Genomic DNA, 23,424 nt, shown 5'->3' with positions numbered 1-23,424 from the left:
ATCTACACCTATTTTCACTGACGCTACAACTACCACCACTACTGGAGTTCGGACCAACATATCTGATACGGGGGCTCGTTCTTCAGCACCCGAAACCCCTGTTACCACCAAACCTCTATCACCTACCCAATCTACATAAACCAATACCGTTCTTGGAGGTGAGGACTTGGAGTTTGATTCTACTTACTTCAGTCCTTATCGTGTCTAAAGTGATGATGATGAAGACGCTCCTCTCACCAAGCGACATCTCAAGGTTGTGACTGATAAAATTGATCAGTTACTTTCTTCGTCTTCTGTTGGTGCTTATTCAGAAGCAGCCCTCAAAGCTTTGTTCTCTTCAGTCGTACAAGAACATGCTACCTCCATCTCCGATGTTGCAAAGGCTATTGATGCCTCTACCTCCCAATGCCAGAAGGCTTCGCTTGCTATTGAAGCCTCAACCAAAGACTGCAAGGAAGCGACCGCAAAAGTCGAAAAACTAATATCCGAGGCTCAACTCTTCTTGGATTCTTTGCAAGCTGCCGCTCAGAAAAACGCTCAGACAGTCAATGCTTCTGTTGACAATCTCACGCGTTCACTGGAGGTAGAGAAGACTCATCTTGAAGTGGCTCAAAAAGCTATTGAAGCTGCTAACGAAGAGCTTCATACTAAAGTTGATGATCGATTAACACAACTTGAGGCCGAACTTGCATTTGAAAACAAAATCATGGATGAGCTGGACAAGCGAACTTCCCAGCTCAAAGTTCAGAACTTAAAGCTCCGAACAGCAACCAAAGAGCTTGGCAATTTAAAGTCTGAACGAGAGGTGATTCGAAGCTCAGTGGGCGATGTACATTCAATCTTGCTGCATCTCCTGGACGCCCATGACTCCATTTTGACTATCTCCATTCGTCGCCACTTAGCTGAGAAGCTACGCCCTGCTTTGGATATCTTAAGTCGGATTGAAGGTGTTACGGAGACTACTATTCTTCTGAAACAAGGGGGAGAAAAGGTTACTCAAGGCAAGGCTGGCAAGGCTCATCCTCAACCTCCTCTAGAACCGAAAGCCACTGTTGGACCGAAGGATAATGTAGCTTCGGCCAGTAAGAGGGAAAAGAAAAATAAGAAGATTGGTGAAGACGATGAAGATGAAGATGATGATATTGAAGACATCATGAAAGGGAATCCTTCCAAACCTCATCAGAAAGTCAAGCCTTCTGAGCAAGAGATTCGGGAGAAGATGATTCTTTTGGAGAAAGAGTTGAAAGAAAAAGAACTCTTGGAGAAAAATAAGTCCATGTTTCCGGAATGGACCATTGAATCGCTCCGAAGGGAAGTCATTGATGAACCGAGTACTCACTGGCTTGAACCTATTATCTCGTTCGGTCTTGAGAACTCGAAGGATGCTCAATTCGATATGCCAATCACCCGAAAGGCATTTATCTTCCATTGCTTTGACTCAACGGTTGTGGTTCCCTCTCCAGACCCGAAGGTAGGTCGGTATTTATTGGAGTTTTATCTGGAGTTTGCTTATCCACAATACTTAACATGGAGCATAAAGAAGATTACAACGGTCAAGGTATTGAAGCCCTCTTCGGCTGGGAAATTCATTAATGTCAAATTCAAAGTGACGCGAGGCTTGGATAGCTCGGTCCATACTTTTTCCCTGGCTGATCTACCGAACTTGAACCCGCACGACTGGATACTCCTCAACAACATTTTATTATCCAATCCTCAGGAGTATCAGCTGATCATTGATCACGTCAAGCGAATGCTTGTTTGTTACATTCACGAAGTAGCAAAGATGGATCAAGAAATCGCATCTGCCATTCACAAGCGAACTACGATAAAACCGATTGGAAGAACTGGCAATGTGAATACGATGATCAAGGGCAAAATCGATCCCAAGTTTCACACAGTGATGTTCATTAGGGGCGAAGGTCAAAAGTGTCAGTTCGCTCTTATTGACAAGCACCTATTCTCTACTGCTTGCTTGGAACATATTTTGGAGATCATACACAGGTGTAATCAGAATAGTGAAGCTGACAAGAAGTTGTTCACCGATATGCTTCGTTGGTACATTCAGTTTCGGCAGACACTTCTTGCGATCATCCATCGGCTGTTCAAGGTGGTAAAGCAGGTCAAGGTTACTCAACCGAAGTAGTCTCTCGCCCCTTTTCACGCAAAGGGGGAGATTGTTGGGTATAATAGTGTTGTGTCTTGGGCTCGGTCCTTAGCCCAGTTTTGTTATCCGGTTTGGGCTTGTCCAACCGTGTTTGTTTTATTAGGATTTTGTATTTAAGGTGCATGGATGCATCCTTTACGGTGATCGCTTTAATTATTGATTATGGATATAGTACTGTAAACCCTAGCTCGCTTCTACAGTGGAAGTTCTTTATCGAGCTCTGCTGAGGAATGACTACATTTGAATCATTAAGCATTACTTGATTCTATATCGTGTTGATTGTGTTTGTTTGCTTTTATTGTTTAACCTGTTGAAGATCTAATCGATCTAAGAGTTTTCAAACTCATCACACGAAGCTTAGTGAGTTCCCCCATCATACCACATACCATACAAACACATAACATACATACTGCCAGGCATATCTGGGTGCCCGACCAACCCCTTTGGTCCTCTCGACCGGTGACCTTGCCTAGCATATCTGGATGCTGGCCTACCCCTTCGGTCCTCTCGACCGGTGACCTTGCCTAGCATATCTGGGTGCTGGCCTACCCCTTCGGCCCTCTCAACCGGTCTATCACATACAGTCACGTAATCATAATCTAACATAGTTGGGTACTAAACTACCCCTTCGGCCCTATCGGCTGGTAACTTGGGGACTATCTCCCCCTACTACTACCATCATCACGTAACATCATATCATGCTAGCACATAAAACATAACAGGTAGTAGCAAACCTAGATGAATATCACAAAGACAATCATCTAACATACAACTCCTACTGGTGGGCCTACATTGTGGCCGTAGACCCACCGCTACTGGAAGGTAACTCACCTCGATGTCGTGTAGTGTCGGAATTGTCCTCTGCGTGAAGGTCGGCTTTCCTCGACCCCTCAATCCCTACACGACAACCTTCAAGTCATCAAACCGAACATACAACCCTAACCATGGTCAATACCAAAACCAGGCAAAGTCAACATTGGTCAAAGTCAACACCCAGTTGACCTGACTTGCCGAGTTGGTCTACTAACTCGTCGAGTCCATACTCTACTAACCCGATCCAACCCCGACTCCACTCGTCGAGTCTAGCAAGAACTCGACAGGTTCTCCTTCATTCAAACCATCGGGACCATATTCATCCGACTCGTCGAGTTCACCCTTGAACTCGTCGAGTTCATCTCCCTCATAAGAATGTGTCCAATCTATGACTCGCTGAGTTGTATGAACAACTCGTCGAGTCCATCTTCAAAGATTGGGAGATTGCCTTGGACTCTCCGAGTCTGTTCATACACTCGCCGAGTCCTATGATTCTCAGCTCCCTTTACGTGTCTAAACAACTAAGGGACTTTCTCCCTAACAACTGGTCCATCCACAGAAAGGATTTGGTGGTCAATACACCGCGACTCGCCGAGTTCCAAGAACAACTCGTCGAGTCCATCCTTAGCCAACACTATACAATCGATGTAAATGGGTCTTAACACACCAAAACCATAGATCAGGCCTCCTAATGTCCATTTTACACGTAAAGTTCCAAACTTGGTACACATGCAAGGGGTCTTTGGCCCAAAAAGCCATAAAAGATGGCCTCCAAAGTGCATGGGGTGTTCATGGCAACAAAATGGGCACCTTTGTGCCATAAAACCCCCCAATAGACCTGGATCTAAAGCACACACTAACTTCCAACACTAAATCCCGAATACAACCTCTCTAGGGCTTAGAAATATGAAGGAAAAGGCCCAAAAATCAAGATCTATAGACAAAGGTTCAGCTTCATACCTTCAATAAGCTGAAAACGAGATTCAAACTCTAGATCTTCTTGTTTCCCCTTAATCTCACAAGTTCCTTCCCTCTTCTCAAGCTTCACAACCCACCAAAAAGCACCAAAATGGCCTTAGAACACTCAAAAACGGCTAGGGTTTCAATATGATGCCCTCTGGGAGTATAAGGGACGATGGAGGTTGAGATAAGGTGTTTAAATAGGGTGCAAACCCTAAATTTAGGGTTTTACCCAAGCAGCACCTACTCGCCGAGTCAGTCTTCTGACTCGTCTAGTAGGTCACTTAAACTGTCCGCGGATCTCGACTCTACTAGAGATGGCAACGGGGGCGGGGAATACAGGGGACCCCAATCCCCATCCCCATCCCCGAATTCTCATTCGAATCCCCATCCCCATCCCCATCCCCATCGGGGAATATAAATAAACCCCCATCCCCACCCCGAACGGGGACTGGGGATACCCATCGGGGAATCGGGGATTTCTTTACCACATTTAATATGAAAAGTTGTACGTAAAAGAAAACTCTAAATTTCAATTTTACCAGCATAAGTTTAAAGATTTTACAAAATATAAAAATATTCATAGATTGCATAAAAAATATTAACAAATTTGCTACCAAATTTTAAATAAACACATGGAAAATCAAGTAGAAAAAAATTATCAGAGTGATATTTGAGGAAAAATAGATAAATCAAATAGTAAAAAATTATATACAAGTTTAGATTAGATAAAAGAAAAAGAAAAAATTTAATTTCAACCAAGTAATTACTAATGAGTTATGTTACTTGGATCAAATTTTATGTATTGTAAATTGTACTATAAATATATGTTTTGTATTATTTATATATAGTAATATATATTTGGGGCGGGTCCAGGGTCGGGGATTAGGGGTATCCCCATCCCCATCCCCACTTTTTTATTCGGGGATTCCCCATCCCCGTCCCCATCCCCGGTCAACTTGGGGATTCCCCAGTCAAAACGGGTGCGGGTTTCGGGTTCCCCATCGGGTATGGGGTTTTTTGCCATCCCTAGACTCTACTCGACGAGTTGGGCCTCCAACTCTTCGAGTCCCAGAGAAAATACATACAATTCTTGAATAAAATACATACCAGAAATCAGGTGTTACATTATGCATGCTAGAGAGTAGGCTAGGTATTTCATATTTTAGGACTAGAGTGGCCTGATTTGTGATGCCTTAGCCTACGAGTTTCTGCTACCTGTGATCTGCTTTGAGTTCGAGTATGTAGCAGAAATGAGCATATGAGAGTAGTCGGTGATCGGCAAGATATAGAGTACTTTGAATCTAGAATCCTAGGAGGAGGACTTGGGGTGATTACAGATGCGGTGTGGAAGGTAGTATTGGGCCCGCACTATTGGAAGCACCGGGTCGGTAAACAATTCAAGTAAGAATCCTTGGGATGCTAAGGAACAAGTAGGGGAGTGATCGAGTGTGAGTATACTCGAGCGAGTCTCTGATTATTTTGTGTTGTATTTCAGATACATCGTGGTGGGTATGCGCCACAACCCGGGGGGCAATGGTACCAGTGGTACCAGTGACGATGAGATTCGGAGGATGATTCATGAGGAGGTGGCCACAGTGTAACGCCTGCAGATCCGGGCTACTCAATTTAGAGACAATACCATCAAAAATGAGTTTTTGATGGAAGATTATTTGGAAGTATTAATCTTTTCCAAGTGGTAGTATATGTTACAAGGGTTCCGTACATATAAAGAACGCCAAAATCCGAGTTATAACGAATAAGTTATGACCCGTCGAAGTTTTTCGACAAAACCGGCATGGCACCGGGAGACGTAAATAGTGAATTTACGATGGAGGACTTTTTATCCTTAGAAATCTAAAAAAAGTTGTAGTATACATTAAACCGAGAACATACAAAAAAAGAACGCCCAAATCTGACTTCGTATGAGGAAGTTATGAATTTTCTAAGATTTGGCATAGCAGTGCACGACCAAAAACTCGAATTTTAGATCGAGCTGTTTTTGGCCTATGCGACCTAAATGAGAGTTGAAGATCTCATTAATAGGAACTCAACGGTAAAAAGACAGACGAAAATGGAGTCCGTATGTAGAAGTTATGAATTTTACGCGGACATTTAACAGTATAATCTCCTCCTACTGTTAAATTTAAGATCGGTCGAGAATTAGCCGACGGAGTCTAAATGAAAGTTTTAGATCTTGTTTTTACCTACGCGTGGATATAAATAATGTCGAGAGTAGAGCTCGTATTTTAAAGATATGGACGAAACTTTGTCCCTACTCTTCGAGCGCGATAAATTCGATACAGTTTTGTAAATCTGAGATAGAATGAGAATTAGTTGACGACCTCTAAATGAAAGTTGTAGTACTCGTAAATACCAATGCGTGGATATAAAGAACGTCAAAAATGGAGTTCGTATGAACGATTTACAAATTATAATAGCATATTTACGTATTAAAATAAAGTATAAATCATATATACGTATACATATATATACATATATCATTAGAAAGGTATCGACGATGCGGTTATTATAAGACTAGTGTTGAATACTGTCGACATTAGTTTAGTACAAATATCGTTAAATCTATTTAAAATAGTATTATGAATGGGTGTTTAGTCGTTTATATAACTATAAGGTCATTAAGTAATTATGGAGGGTAGTTTTTGTAAATTCAATTACTATAAATAAGAGGCTTGGGCTCTCATATTTCTTGCACCATTCTCTTGATTCAAGAGTCTTTCTTTTCTTTTCCCCCGAGCATTTCGGTCCCTCGTGCTTCGACTTCTCTTTCTGTAGTTTTAGTATAGTAAGGTGAGCGCCGAAGCGCTGCACAAATCTTTCTTAGAAAGATTCAGCGACGAAGTTCTGCCCCTGCAGAGCCCGACTCCTAGCTAAAACCCCCTTGTAAGTAAGTTATGCTTACCTATTTTAATATAGCTTATATTTAAAATTAGTATTGTTATTATGAACTTATAATAAATATTTGAGCTATTATTATGACTTATATAAGTGTCGTTATAATATCTTTTTAACTACTCGCGGTACGGGGAATCTGGTTTAAAGGGCCGCATAGGGTTGTTGGATTTCAGAAGTGCTATATGCCAAAATGGTCCTGCTTTCCGGTGTTTTATGTCTGGCCCCTCTCTGTACATAGTGGTTGGAAAGTATTGTTTAAACGCTTATATAATAATAATAATAATAATAATAATAATAATAATAATAATAATAATAATAATAATAATAATAATAATTAGTGTCGGTGAATATTAGACTAAAATCTAGTGGTAATAATACTAGGTTTCGTCGAAGGAAATTATTTTAAAGTAAACGAAGCGTTGTCCGAGTACCGAGTCACCACCTTATCAAGTGAGTGCATAATTACTTTCATCTTACACATAGATATGAAGTATTTTATATAAATTACATGCTATGTGTGCATATTGTCTGTATACTTGCTATCTATGCTGGATGAATGATTTTATACATGTTTTAAATGATTTAAATTGTATACGTATTTTATATCTACAAATATGTTGGGTGAAACATGGGTAGATGAATGATGAGAGATGAAAGATGATATGAGTGAACATTGGCAGCTATAGACTTAGTGCCTAAATAATATCGGCAGTTATGGACTTAGCACCTAATAGATAAGCATTGGTAGCTATGGACTTAGTACCTGATATATAAACGTTGGTAGCTATGGACTTAGTACTTGATAGATAAACACCGGTAGCTATGGACTTAGTACCTGATAGATAAACGTTAGTAGCTATGGACTTAGTACCTGATGGATAAACGTTGGTAGCTATGGACTTAGTACCTGATAAACGTTGGTAGCTATGGACTTAGTACCTATTAGATGAACACTGGTAGCTATGGATTTAGTACCCGATGAATGAACTTTAGCAGCTATGGAATTAGTGCTTTACGAACGAGCATTGGCAACTATGGACTTAGTGCCTGTCTTATAACCCTGGAAGCAAGGGACTTCGAAATGAACGACTAGATGACTCTTAGGGTAGACCCTTGAGAGTAAGGAAGATAATGGGGATGGGTAATTGGGTTGATTGTTTGATGTTTAAACATAATAATTATATTATTGTGGGTTGAAAATCCTATGTACTCACCAGGTTTCCCAACCTGACCCACTCAAGCTTATTTGTATCACAGGTGTCGATATGAAGTTACATAACACTGAGAGATTAAAAAGATGTAGATCACTAGTGTAAATGAATGTAAGTTCTGTTTATGCTTATGTTTCTGTATTGACGATGACATCCCAAAGGTTTTAAAATGAATAAAAATACATTTCTTCGGAAATGCTTTGATAACGTATTTATCATGTTTTTATGGGAATAAATTCTGCAACATTTTTATTAAAAGAGTTACTCTGATTTTTATAAAGCATAAACAAAATCGGTCTTTTCTGGCCGTGAAAATGGGGATGTCACACGCAGCCATCTGAGCCGAGATTCTCGAGATGTTTGGGTCTATCAAGACCACCCTGATTGAGACATTTGATGAGTGATACGTTGCTGTCACTGAGGCTGTTGCTGCTGCTGCCACTGCAGCTAGGCCACAGGGAGGTGACTCGTTGTTGTTCCGGGAGTTCAGCAACACGAAGCCACCAGAGTTTGATGGGACACATGACCCGATTGTTGCGATGAGATGGATTTCTGACATCAAGTGGTGTTTCTACACTTGTTCCTGTCCGGAACATTTGAGGGTACGATTCGCGCTGAACCAGCTTCGCTTGGGAGCGAAGGACTGGTGGAAGTTTGTGACAGCCAGTTTCACTTATGCAGAGCTCACCACAGTGTCATGGGAGAGGTTTACTGCTATTTTCGAGATGAGTATGTTCCCCCGGTGGAGAGGGAACAGTTGGCCCAAGAGTTCTGTCCCTCAAGCAGTGGACATAGTCAGTGACAGTGATTACGAGGATGTTCCATGAGAGAGCAATGTTCTGCCCTGAGCACGTGTCTACTGACCAAGCCCGTATGAGCCGGTATCTGAGCATCTTGAGGAGGGATATACGTGAGTTCGTGGCGAACTCGATTTATCGGGCATTTGCTGAGCTTCAGGAAAATGCCCGAAAGAGGGAGATTGAGCTGGAGACTCAGGCTCGAGAGGAGGCGGAGTCTCATGGGAGGGATAGGCGGCCGGAACAGTCTCAGCCGACAGCCAAGCGGGCTAAGCCCGCAGATTCTAGACCAGGAGGCCAGAAGGGTCGCCCTTATGGGAAGTATGGCAAGAGTCATGAGGGGACATATCGAGCAGGGACTTACTACAAGTGTGGCAAAGAGGGGCACATAGCGAGGGATTGCCCCAAGGGGTTTGCGGTCTGCTTTCACTGCAACCAGACCGGCCATAGGAAGGCCGAGTGTCCCCAACTAGTTCAGGGATCGGCACAGGGATATGCGCCTACTGCATTGCGCGTTACTGATGGACGGTCAGTGAAGGCCGAGGCACCGAGAGCCTGTGGGAGGGCGTTCCAGTTGACGGCGGAGGAGGTTCGCGCAGCACCTGATGTCGTGGCCGATATGTGTTCTTTTACTTATTCTATTGTTGAATAGCATTGTGCTTATATGGTAATATGCTTAGGTACTTTTCTTGTGAGTTTTTTACCTGCCCTGGTGTTGTTTGACTCGGGTGCGAGTCGATCCTTTGTATCGTTACCGTTTAGTCGTCATATCAGTACCCGTCAAAAGGCATTGAGTCGGCCTCTGAGAGTTTCCATAGGCGATGAGCATGCGGTTTTTTACTTCTGATGTGATCCGGGGATGTGTACTTGAGATTTTTGGTGTTAAGTTTCCGATAGATCTGGTACCAATCGAGATGGGTGATGTCTGTGTCATTGTGGGCATCGACTGGTTGAGTCGGTTCGGAGCTGTGATTGACTGCGAGCATCAGTTGGTGACCATACGAGACCCTAGTTGGGGAGTGCTTACAGTGTATGGCGAGGGTACCCGATCTGGGTCAGCATTCTGCTCGGCCGCCAGAGCGAGGCAGAGTCTACAACTTTGTAGCACGGGTTTTGTAGCGTATGTGACGGATACACGAGTTGCTGCTGTGAGACCGAGTTCTATCGCTGAGGTCCCGATAGTGAGGGAGTTCCCGGATGTCTTTCCCGAGGAGTTACCGGGTGTGCCTCCCGAGAGGCAAGTGGAGTTCTGGATTGATCTGGTTCCGGGATCGACGCCTATCGCCAAGGCACCTTATCGCCTTGCGCCGCCCGAGATGCAGGAGTTATCCTCGCAGCTTCAGGAGCTGTTGGGGAAGGGCTTTATCCGACCGAGTAACTCGTCGTGGGGAGCGCCAATCCTTTTTGTCAAGAAAAAGGATGGCTCACATCGGATGTGCATCGATTACCGGGAGTTGAACAAGCTAACGATCAAGAACCGTTATCCACTTCCGAGGATCGACAATCTGTTCGATCTGTTGCAGGGTGCGTCTTGGTTTTCCAAGATCGATTTGAGGTCTGGATATCATCAGATGAGAGTTCTGTTGGATTAATGTCTAAGTCCATAACTATATTTGGTATGTACTTGACCCGACCCGGCATGGTCCATTTGGGTTGCACTTCATCGGCACAATTTATATGGATAGTCTTTTGAGAATAGTATATTTATGATTTATATTAATATATTATAAGTTCTAATATATTAATATGGAATCATATTATTTAATTAGTATTGATCAAGAATTAATTTAGAATTAATTAAGCGATCAAAAAGAACTAATTAAATATGGACTCTTATATATATGGAATGGGCCAAGTTCATTTAGGTTGGGCTAAGCTTTCATGGATGGTCCATGGAGCTTTTAACCCATGGATCCTATGTAAATGAAAGGTCATGGGTATTAGGGTTTACATGGATGTAACCCTAATCCTCCATAATATATAAAGGGGTCCTTGGCTCACAAAATTGGCACAAGTGTGTGAAAATAAGAGTGGGTCGATTTTAGTGTGCATACATATTCTCTCAAGTTCTTCCAAGGTGTTTTGGTGATTTGTGATTCCATTTGAGGCTTCCACACTATTGGGGCTAAGCTCTTAAAGCTTGAAGACATCAAGCTACATCAAAAGGTATGTCATCTAACTAGAACTTTGTAGTATAGGTGCTTCATAATATGCTAGTTAGGATGAAACCTTGGAATAGTTAATATTTGCATGTATAATAGAGAAACATAGATCCAAGGTTTATAGGGTTGCATGTACACCATAGGAGTGTTAGAATGCTCAAAACCCAACAAGTTCGTGAGGGGGATATCCAGAAGACGGCTTTTAGAACTCGTTATGGGCATTACGAGTTCGTGGTGATGTCTTTTGGACTCACCAACACACCGGCGGCGATCATGGATCTCATGAACCGAGTGTCCAGGCCTATGCTAGATCGATCGGTGATCATGTTCATTGACGATATTTTGGTGTATTCAAGATCCAGAGAACAGCATAAGGAGTATTTGAGAGAGATTCTTGGAGTGTTGAGATCAGAGAGGCTTTATGACAAATTCTCCAAGTGTGATTTCTGGTTACGAGAGGTCCAGTTCCTAGGACACCTCGTTAATCAGAATGGGATTTTGGTCGATCCGGCCAAGATTGAGGTAGTCATGAGATGGGAGGTGCCGAGATCCCCCACCGAGATTAGGAGATTTCTGGGACTGGCCGAATACTATCGGAGATTATCAGAGATTTCTCCAAGATTATCGTCCCTCTCACCGGTTTGACCCGGAAGGGCGTTGCGTTTACTTGGGGTCCCGAGTTTGTGACGGACAGCCGGGGACTTATGACCGTTCAGGGGAGGATTTGGTTAAACCTATACAGGCAGAGCTCGACGTACACTGATGGAGGAGGCGCATAGATCAAGATTCTCGGTCCATCCCGGGGCCATTAAGATGTATTTGGACCTGAAGAGAGATTATTGGTGGCCATGTATGAAGAGGGACGTTGCGTGGGTAGTTGAGAGGTGCTTGACCTGTCGTCGGGTTAAGGCCGAGCACCAGCGTCCTCATGGCATGTTGCAGCCACTGGAGGTTCCCCAGTGGAAGTGGGAACAAATTTCTATGGATTTTATCACCAAGTTGCCGAGGACCGCGCGGGGTATCGACGCGATTTGGGTGGTTGTGGACCGTTTGACAAAGAGCACTCACTTTCTTGCTATTAGTGAGAGCTCTTCCGCAGAGAAGCTGACAGAGATATATGTGAGAGAGGTGGTAGCTCGGCATGGGGTGCCGATATCTATAGTGTCAGATCGGGATGTGCGATTTACTTCCAGATTCTGGAAGAAGTTCCATGAGGAGTTGGGTACGCGATTGCATTTTAGCACAACCTACCACCCATAGACAGACGGACAAAGTGAGCGGACGATTCAGACGCTCGAGGACATGCTTCGAGCATGTGTTATGGACTTCGGTGGAAGTTGGGACACATACCTACCCCTGGCTGAGTTTTCTTACAACAACAGCCACCATTCCAGTATCGGCATGCCTCCTTTTGAGCTCCTTTATGGGAGGAGGTGTCGGACCCCCATCTGTTGGGGAGAGGTAGGGCAGCGAGTGATGGGTGGCACTGAGATAGTGCTCAAGACGACTGAGCAGATTCAGCAGGTCAGACAGAGATTAATGACGGCTCAGAGTCGCCAGAAGAGTTACGCGGATAGGCGACGATCCGAACTCGAGTTTCAGGTTGGAGATTTCGTTCTCCTGAGGGTATCCCCATGGAAAGGGGTAATACGGTTCAGGAAGAAGGGCAAGTTGGGGCCCCGATACATCGGTCCTTTCAGGGTGACCGCTAGAGTGGGTAAGGTAGCATACCGCTTGGAGCTACCTGCGGAGTTAATCTAGATCCATAACACCTTCCACGTGTCTCAGTTGAGGAAGTGTGCGGCCGATGAGATGGCAGTATTGCCACTAGAGGACATTCAGGTGGATGCGAGCCTGAATTATATTGAGAGGCCGATCGCGATTATGGATCGAAAGGTGAAGGTTTTGAGGAACAAAGAGGTTCCCCTGGTTCAGGTTCAGTGGCAACATCGGAAAGGGTCCGAGATAACTTGGGAGCCGGAGTCCGAGATGCGGGAGCAGCATCCGGAGCTATTTGAGGAGCATGACTTCGAGGGCGAAGTCTGATTCTAGTGGGGGAGAATTGTAACATCCCGAGTCCAGGTATACTTCAAGGACCTTGATCTACTGAGCTATTGTCATTTTTGGTCCTTATTATAAAAGAGTGAAAAACGAGTACGTGGGGGGTACCTGAGGTGTATGCTTAGCGTACTCGTCAGCGTGCATGTGACGCGGAGACCACCTAGTACGCTGGGCGTACTAGGCCCAGAGTGCAACCCTAATTTGGGTGAGTCCCCTTTATAAGGGACATTGTGGCCTCATTTCTGGCCACCATTCCAGAGAGAAAACCCTAAGAGTTCCCTAACCTCTATTCTAGAGCTTGTGTGTGTGTGTGTTTGAGCCTTGAGAGTGTTTGTGTGGTTTTGAAGAGAAGAGAAGGTCTTGAAGAAGGAGGAGATGGAGTCCAAGCTTCTAGATCCGAGCAAATCTGAGTGGGAAGCTTCTTATTGAGGTATAAAGCTTCAGACTTTGACTTTCCTTTGTTATGAGCATGTTATTTGAACATTTTAGGGTTTTGTCCCAAAAAGGTGGAGTCTAGATGAGATCTTGAACTCCAGAGACTAGGACCAACCCCTTTTGAGTGTATGAGTAGTGTTATGTCATAAAAATCCAATCTTGGTTGGTGAAATCACTCTATGCATAAGTTATGAGATCCTTGAGACAAAAGAGTGTATATTTTGGAGGATGGTGCCTAATCAGCCATGCAAAGTCTTAAAGTCAATGACTTTATGGATTAAGAGACATTAGAGAGTCCAGATCTGAGATATGAGCCTATGTCTTAACTGTTTAAGACCAAAAATGGGAGAATAGTGAAACTGGGGCGTACGTTGGGCGTAATCCCAGTACGCACGGCATAGGGGTCGAGCATCCCCGATGCCTGCATGGCAGCCGAGTAAGCGCAGCGTACTCCGTGCCGTTGACTTTTGTTGACTTTTAGGGTTTGGTCAAAAGTGTGGACTATTAAGCCTATGGAGGGGTAAAATGGTCTTTTCACCCTTCTGTGAGTGTAAAAGGGTTAGTCTAGTTCTTGAGAGCCAATATTAATTAGGGATAATTATTGTGTGCTAGGCGGAGGCTAGACTGGTGGGTAGAGTTCGAGATTCCGAGTTCGAGGTTTTCTTTTGCTAGCTTACGAGGTGAGTCTTTTCACTATATTTTACCTAGAGTGGTACTTATGAGTGACCGGAGGGTCTTATGTGTTTATTTGAGTTATGTGATCTTATGCATCTTGTATGTATGATATATATATATATATATATATATATATATATATATATATATATATATATATATATATATGCTATATTATGTATTGTTGAGACCGGACCGAAGGGTCCAATGAACCATGAGACCAGAAGGTCCTCACTAAGACCGGAGGGTCCAACGAGCAGTGAGACCAGAGGGTCCTCACAGAGACCGGACCAGAGGGTCCAACGAGCCGTGGGACTGGAGGGTCCCACTGAGACACATTGACCGGAGGGTCTTTCAGAACTATAGCCTCGAGTGGGTAATTATTTTGTGCGTGGTATTTTGGGGAACTCACTAAGCTTTATGCTTACCGTGTTGCGTGTTATGTGTTTCAGGTACTTCCGAGGATCGCGGGAAGGCACCAGCGTGATTGTACACACCTGTTTGAGATTATGTCGAGGATTCTGGGGTTTGACTTTTGTTGTGGATTTATGTTGACTTTGAAACACTTATGATTTTTATGAAATATAATATATGAGTTTTATGTGTTTTAAAAATGAAAAATTGGTTTGAAAAATTACGCCGTTACATCTATTGTTAATTAAGAATATTAAATAACTATTTAATTATTCATAGAACAAAAAAAACCTTTCATATTTCCTTGATGAAAGTAAATAAATTTATAAATGTTCTTTAAAAGTCATTAAAGTAAAACTATTATTTGGCTCTTTAGTTACTCCATCTCAAAAATAACCATAACTCATAAGTAGAAAACTTAATTAGTATTAAAATCATTGAAGGCCACAAATGCTATAGAACAATTAAATGTCAAAAATAATATTTATTATCTCATTTACATCATAATCAATGTGTTGTTAGTGGAAAACATAAAATTCTAGAAAACAATTCCAAATTGATGATATTGTCGAGTTTATGAATCAAAATTTTCTTTGATTCATTAATTAAATGATTATAAGATGTTATAGAGTTTTGGCATTAAAATGAACATTCAATGTTAAATATGTGGTTAATATAAATAGCGAACTTCATCCACATAAAAACTACATTTCTACTAGCAAGTTTCACCGGTGACATATACAAACATAAGTGACCTTAATCCACCGAAAAATGGTTGGGTTATCCAAGTGCGATTGTGTAGGATGTGGGAAGCAGTCAATCATAAAAATGATAACGACATAGGCTAGTAACTCAGCCTCTCATTCACCACACTTAACCAAGTTAACCATAAAGAAAAGTAAAATTAACATCCCATGTTAATTATCTTCTTTGTTTATCCACATATGACACACGAAAGCTTCACTTCATTTGAGATCTCTCTTACTGCAAGTAATCTCTATCCTCTCTCACTCTTGCGACAATTTATAATAAACAACCCTAATCTTATACAGTAATCATATATGGATCCAAAAGGGCCTCGAATGCATGTATACGTGGTAAAAAAACGAAGGCCACAAATTGTATAGGGTCAGATCACGTATGTGATTGTTTAATGCAAACGTTACACTTTCAATCTCTATGGTTTGCTCAATGTTGCATATTGCAACCAACCACATTTTCTGTTACAATTATTACTTCCATAATTGTCATTACAATCTCTAACTTTTCTATTTTACATTTGTTTTATTTTAATTAGTGTATTTTATATTAAATTCGTCATTTATGAATATAATTAATTATTTTTATTGTTGTGTAATGTTTTTATTTAATAAGATTCTAACACAAATTTATATTTATATTGTTAAATTTAAAAAAGTAATATTAAATAATTAATCAAATCATGTTAATTAAAATATTTAGTTGCTAATTAAAAAGTTAATATATTTATAATATATAGAATTTCGTTTAAATAAATATTTTATTAGATTTAATTTTCATATATAAGTTTAAAGAAGTTTATGTCTATCTTTATAATATTATTTAGACAAAATTGCAAAAATGGTCCCTGTGGTATGCATTTTTTGGGGTTTTAGTCCAAACCACGACTTTTTTGGATTGGTGGTCCTTTTGAGCTAGTTTCGTTGTATTTTTGGTCCCTCCAAATAGTAAAATGACTGTAATACCCTTGGGGTATTTATTTTCTATTTTTCTTTCATTTCTTTTTAAATCTAATACTAATTTATTTATTTTAATAATAAAAAAATTAAGAAAGGGCCCACCCCCTCTCTCTCCATCCTTTTGATCATGGTTCCTCTTTTCACCATGTTTTCTCTCTCTCTCTCTCTCTCTCTCTCTCTCTCTCTCTCTCTCTCTCTCTCTCTTTCTCTCTCTCACTCTCTCCCTTACAAACCACCATTGGTATGATGCTATTTCTAAATAAAAACACCAGATTTCAAGCTAACATCAACTATTGTAATTAAAGTCAAGTTTCAATTGCAACTATTTAGCCACTATAAAGAACAACAATTTCAAGAACAAGAACAACCATGAAGCATCATTACTGCATTTGGGAGGGAAATTCCTCTGTTCTTGAGCTTTTTACTACAAATGATGAATTGAAAAAGAGAAAAAGAGGAACCATGATCAAAACAAACGTCAACCATCATACACCACTAAATTACATTACCATACAACAACCATCATCTTGTCATCGCTAATCATCAGAATCGCCAAACCTTTACATCTACCTCCTTACATCGGTCAACACCAGAATCACCAACCATCAGCGCCACCCACCATCTCCTTCTTTCTTTCCCTTTCAGTCGTTCCTTTTTCCTTTAAATCCATCATCTTGAAGCAGTGAAGTCAAACCTACGTCAATCTAGCAGAGTTAGGGGTTTAGGGTTGTATACACACAAAGACACATCGATCTGCATAGTTAGGGATGTGAGGCAGAGTAGATGCAATGCAGTGGTGGGCGACGATGGTCAATGGGGGTTATGGCTGAAGTGAAGTTGATAAGGTGAGATCACAAAAGGGAAGGCTGGTCGTGGTTGACTGGCTTTCCGATTAGAGGGGGCGATGGGTTTTCTTTAAAAATAGAGACATGGAAAAGTAGAAATTACAATCGATGGATTCTACGTGGTTTTGTTAGGGATGAAAAATCGATTTGTATAGGGTTTTGTTAGGGTTGCTTCCATCGGAGACTCGAATCCCAAGCCATACTCTGATCCTCTTTTCTCCTTCGATCGATTAGTGTTTGATCTATTCAACAATTGAAACCCTAACAATGGGGTTTACACTTTTTTCCTTAATTTCCGATGGACAAAATTGCAAAAATGGTCCATGTGGTATGCAAAATTTTGGGGTTTTAGTCCAAACCACGAGTTTTTTGGATCCATGGTCCTTTTGGAGTGGTTTTTATGTGGTTTTGGTCCCTAGACTTAACTCCCGTTAAGTAGGATTTGTTAAGGCCCCTCATATGCCTCATATGTGAGGGTAAAATCGTTATTTCATATGTTAGGGACCATTTTTGCATAAACATTTTTTGGCTTAATTGACCTTAACCCCTCGTTTACTTACCCCAACACCCGTCAACTCCCCAACTCCCTCCTTCTTGCTTCTGCTCCATTGAACCTGCAAAAAACCCTCGTTGGTTACTCAAACTAGGTAATCGACGCTACACATACAAGGCCATACGTTTAATACGAAATGGTGTTCGTAATGTGGCATATCAGACCAAAACATGAAGTTGTTGATGTATCAGCCGTATATGGTAAGTTGCTCTGTTTTCTTTAACTTTCATATTTTGCATTTTCTTATTGATTTAGAACAAAAAAATGCAAAATTTTGACTTTGTTAATATGTACAATTTTGATTTTTAGCGGGTGCACCCACATGGTTTAGTATTAAGCTTCATCACGGTGGGAAATTTACTAAGTTACCTGATATAAAGTACATTGGAGGTGAAGTGCGTTATGTTGATTATGTGGACATAGATGAGTTTTCTGTACATGAACTTGATGCTATAATGTTGGACCTAGGTTACCCAGACATACAGAATTCTGAATTCGCTGATGAATCCCCAGTGATATACTACCATTTTAGGATACCAAATGGTGACTTTCAGTTTGGTCTTAGAGCTTTAGGGAATGATCAGGATGTGATCAACCTTTCTAAATACATTGCACATAACAAGCTGATTGAGGTGTACACAGAGCATGGGAAGACAAATTTACTAACTTACTTCATGTCACCAAATGCAAAGGGTAAGTTGTCATTGAGGAATTACCAGAAAATAATGATCAAGAGGCTGAGGTTGAGGGTCAAGTTCATGCAGATTCTCCATCGAAAAATATGAACCATGGTAATGGTGATCCTGTTGGTGAGTTCATGTCTCTGATTCTTTTTGGGAGTAAGAATGATAGTTTCTCACCAGAGTATACAAGGGGTAGAGTTGGGAATTCCAAAATAGGTGAAGGTTCTTGTAGCAAAAGGCTTAGGTGATGTTTGTTTTTTCTGAGGCAAAATGTCTGCAGTCTGCGGACCACATCTGTAGACCTCTGCAGTAGAAGAGGTGGACCAAATGTCTGCAGTCTGAAAAAAGAAGACTGTTTGTTTTTTTAACATCTCCGGGCTAATAAAATAAACCGAAATCTAAATAAACTGATTTTTTAAACTTCAAAGTGATTTTTTAATATTTTTATGCCTTTGTTATAAATAATTAACGAATCTAGATCAACTTTTATGTATTGTTGTATAAAAAATAAAAATAAAAATGGTATGAATTAACGTATATATTTGATAAAAACCAACAACTTTGGTTGCAAAGTTATAACTAAACATTATAATTAGTGATCAAAGAATTTGATACATAAATGGATGGAAATAAACTTTGATTTTTTCAATTAAATCCATTAAAACGTACCATAAATATTTTCTCGACAAATTGACGATACTGTATTAAATAATGTTTTACAAAATTTGGCAAAAAAATATAAGAATATATTATGATTTTTTTTTTCATATTTATATAAACAACTTCAACGACTATTATTGTAATAAATCTTTATTTATAAATTTGTCAAAAATATCATGTTTGTATAGTCGAACGTTTTTTTTTAAGTTTTGTAATTTTTTTTCAAATTGTTTATCATTAATAAAGTTGGAAAAAATATAAATTAAAAAAACTTAAAAAAAAATAAAGATATATATGTTTTTTAGGCTAGAAGATGTCTGAAGATGTTAGAAGACTTTGGTCCACATCTGCGCCAAGAAGAGGGCGCGCAGACATTTTTAGGTCTACAGTCTTCAAAAAAACAAACAGTCTGTGAAGGCTAATGTCTGCGCCTGGTCTGCACGGCGCAGACAGAAGAGGCCACGCAGATCTGCAGAGAAAAAACAAACACTACCTTAATTTAGATTATATTGATGAGGGTGTTCACATTTCAAAGGAAAAGAATGATGATCATGATGGTTCAGCTGATGTTCAGGAGGCAGCAACTTCTTTTCATATTGATGAGATGGATGGTGTTAGGGAGGCTACAACTGTTGTTGAAGAGGCATCAACTGTTGATGAAGGATGCTACAACATCCCCCTGTTAATAATGTTGATCAACAATTGAATGATTTATTTTATAACCTTATGGAAAATTTGATTGGGAGTGATGAGGATAATGCTGAGTATGAAGGAGATGGAGAATCTGAAGAGGGTAATCAAGAGTATGAAGAGGATGATGAATCTCAAGAAAGTGATCCACAGTATGAAGAGTATGATGATTCTCAAGATGAGAAACAAATAGAAGATGAAGATCATGTGGATGACATAATGGATGTTGACAACAATATTCAGGATGTGGATGTGGACATGGGAGACTTCACTCTCAATGTTGAAAGTGATGTGGAAGGTTCTTGTATAAATGTTGTTCATGGGCATGAACCTGAAGATATGGAAGTGATCAACAATGAGGAATTTGAATCTTTGGATGAACGATCTGACCAAGACAGAGAGAGAAAAGCTCTTATCAAGAATTTGAGAAAAGAAAAAAGGTGCGGTCGTGGGGCAGTACATAAACAATCATTTTCAGTTGGAGATAAATTTAATAGTAAAAAAGAATTAAAGGAGGCAATTGGTCTGCATGCACTAGAATCAAGAAGGAATCTTTTCTTTAAAAAAAATGACAATGTAAGGCTTAGGGCACAATGTAGAGGAGTTGTACCTGTCACCAATAAAGGCCAAGTGGGTAGTCAAGCTACCACTTCAAAAAGAAAGGGTAAAGAATTAAAGACACAAAAAGTAACATGTGGTTGGTATATTCATGCATCTAGGTCAAATCCTGAATCCGACTGGTTTATAAGGACCTTAAACCAAACTCACACATGTTTGCAAACAAGGAAACCCAGGGCTTGTACTTCTTCTTTAATAAGCAAGAAAATCTTTGATCAAGTTGAGGCAAATCCAGATATACCTTTGAGAGCTATACAAGATCACTTTCAAAAGACCTACCAGGTGGGTGTTACTATGGACAAGGTGTTCAGGGAAAAGGATAAGGCAAGAAAGCATATAATTGGGGACTACACAAAGCAGTATGAACTGTTGAGGGACTATGTTCTCGAACTTCAAGCTACCAACCCAGACACCACAGTGAAAATACATGTATGTTCTGAGCCTAACCCTGATTCCCCAACCAGGAAGTTTAGAAGAATTTATGTGTGTTTGGGTCCACTGAAAAAAGGTTTCAAGGCATGCCTTAGGGACTTATTAGGTTTTGATGGTGCCTTCATGAAAGGACCATTCCTTGGGCAGGTCCTTTCAGCAGTTGGTCTTGATTCCAATAATGGAATTTACCCATTAGCATATGGGATTGTTGAGTCTGAAAACACAGAAAGCTGGAAGTGGTTTTTAGATAACCTTGGGGATGACTTGGACCTTGGAAGAAACTCAAATTTTACATTCATAACTGACAGGCAAAAGGTAAAGCTAGAAGTGGTTTTTATACATTTGGTCATTTAAAGTGTGGTTTTTAGTTAATTCTAATGATTGACAATTGATTCATGCAGGGTTTACATACAGCAGTTGATCAATTGTTTCCCAATGCTGAGCATAGATATTGTATCAGACATATTCATGACAATATGAGGAAAAGATGGAGGCAAACAGAGTACAGGGACCACTTATGGAGGTGTGCATCAGCTACCACCATTCCTGAGTTTGAACATTTGATGAAGGAGTTTAGTCAGTATGATAAGGAGGCATGTGAATGGTTAAAGCAAATTCCTCCTGCACATTGGGCAAGGAGTCATTTTTCAGGTAATTGTATATATTCCATTTTGGTCCTTATGTATTTCACTTAGTGAACTGTTATACTTGTATGTTAATTGTATTAAATGTTTTTTTAATGGTAATGTACTAAAAAGAAGAGCAGTTTCTGATGTGTTGATATCAAACATGTGTGAAGTGTTTAATGGGAAGATAGAGAAAGGAAGGGATAAACTTGTCATTGGATGTTTAGAATACATAAGGGAGTATCTAATGAAGAGGATATGCAATGTCATGAAGGAAATGAAAAGGGCTAAAGGTCCACTAACACCCACAGCAACAGACATCCTAGCTGCAAGAAAAACAGTTGTTTCACAATACATTGCTAGGTGGAATGGGGGAGACAAGTATCAAGTCACAGGAGCTTTGCAGGATCAACATGTGGTTGATGTTAGGAACAAAACATGCACTTGCAGAAAATGGGAATTAATTGGAATTCCATGCAGACATGCAATTGCAACTCTGAATGAGATGAGTAAAGACGTAGAGGCTGAGCTTGGCATTTACAAATGGGTTCACAAGGTGTATTTTCTAGAGACATGGAAAAAGGCTTATTCTTTTAAGGTGGATCCAATTAAGGGGAGATCCATGTGGCCCAAAAGTGAATGTCCCACAAAGCTAATCCCTCCTCCACATCACTCTCAGGTGGGAAGGCCTAAGAAAAAAAAAGAAGACAAAGTGAGGGTGAAAGGTTAAGCAAAAAGCAGAGGGCAAGTCAAGGTGATGGAGTGAATGTTACACAAGAAGGAGGTTCCCAAAAACCAACAAATGATGGAGTGCAAAAGCTATCAAGGAAGCATATCAGTGTTACTTGTAGCAAATGCAAGAACAAGGGACACAACTACAGGACCTGTAAAGGGCAAGGTGGGAATCAGTCCAAGAAGTAATGTGTCATGCATGCATGGGGTTTTCTGTGATTTTGGTTGGTTATGAAAACTTGGTTGTTATGTTTACAATATTTTGTTGAAAACTTTTGGTTGGTTGTTATGAAAACTTGGTTGTTATCTTAGGTATGGTAATGTGTCCCTTTTGGTCATGTTTAGAATCTTTGGTTGTTATGTTTAGAAACTTTGTTGTTATATTACAAATCTTAATGAAATGTGCATTTTGGTTATGTACAATTGGTTCTAATATATACATTTTGGTAATACATTTATACCATTTCTATTCATATGTTAATTCTGATACATTCATACCATTTTGGTAAAACATTCATTAACATCATAAGTCACTACAAACATGATCACATAAAATTACAACAAAATGACCAAAATACCCTTCACAGTATACCCCTACACAAACCAAATACAGAAGAAGACAATCACAAAAAAAACCAACTTCCAAACAGGTATATTTTCAGCTTCAAATGGTCATCCTTCAATGCTTTGCAATTTGCCACCAACATGTTGTTCTTGCATATCAGTTCATTGCATTGATCATGTAGCATGTTCATACTTCTAACCAACTCATTGCACCGTTCATGCACTGAATTCAAATTTCTTAGCAGACCAGGTATGATGGCTTTAGACCTAGCACACATTAGGGGATCAAGCCACCCGATAAACCCACAAACGGAATCATTCATAGGGCATGCAAAAAATCTCCTTCCTGGATTCATAGGGGTCCAAGACGTTTTCACCACAACAACTTTTCCACAAAAACATAGAACCATTTTTGCTGTAGCAGAGCTCAAGAAGAAGAAGGGTAGAAGAAAAGAGACGTTGGGGAACGTTGGGGAAGAAGATCGCAAGAAGTTGGGATATTTAAAAGGAATTAAGCCAAAAAAACGTTTATGCAAAAATGGTCCCTAACATATGAAATGACGATTTTACCCTCACGTGTGAGGCACATGAGGGGGCTTAACAGATCCTACTTAACAGGAGTTAAGTCCAGGGACCAAAACCACATACAAACTACTCCAAAAGGACCATGGATCCAAAAAACTCGTGGTTTG

At 40.4% G+C, this 23,424-nt stretch overlaps 1 protein-coding gene across 1 annotated transcript; it reads left to right on the top strand.

Moving 5' to 3' along the window:
* The first annotated feature begins 19,733 nt into the window (after window positions 1-19,733).
* On the top strand, window positions 19,734-22,166 carry LOC145140430 (uncharacterized). Its single transcript, XM_079073926.1, has 3 exons — window positions 19,734-21,125; window positions 21,212-21,461; window positions 21,577-22,166. Exons 1-3 carry the CDS (start codon window positions 19,734-19,736, stop codon window positions 22,164-22,166), a joined length of 2,232 nt encoding a protein of 743 aa, XP_078930052.1.
* Window positions 22,167-23,424: the final 1,258 nt, after the last annotated feature.

The sequence above is a fragment of the Lactuca virosa genome, chromosome 9 (genome assembly GCF_052849685.1).
Source record: "Lactuca virosa cultivar CGN04683 chromosome 9, Lactuca_virosa_CGN04683_v6, whole genome shotgun sequence".
In the NCBI taxonomy this organism is placed as follows: Eukaryota; Viridiplantae; Streptophyta; class Magnoliopsida; order Asterales; family Asteraceae; genus Lactuca; species Lactuca virosa.
The sequence above is the reverse complement of the archived record's forward strand: the minus strand, read 5'-3'. Positions and strand labels throughout refer to the sequence as shown.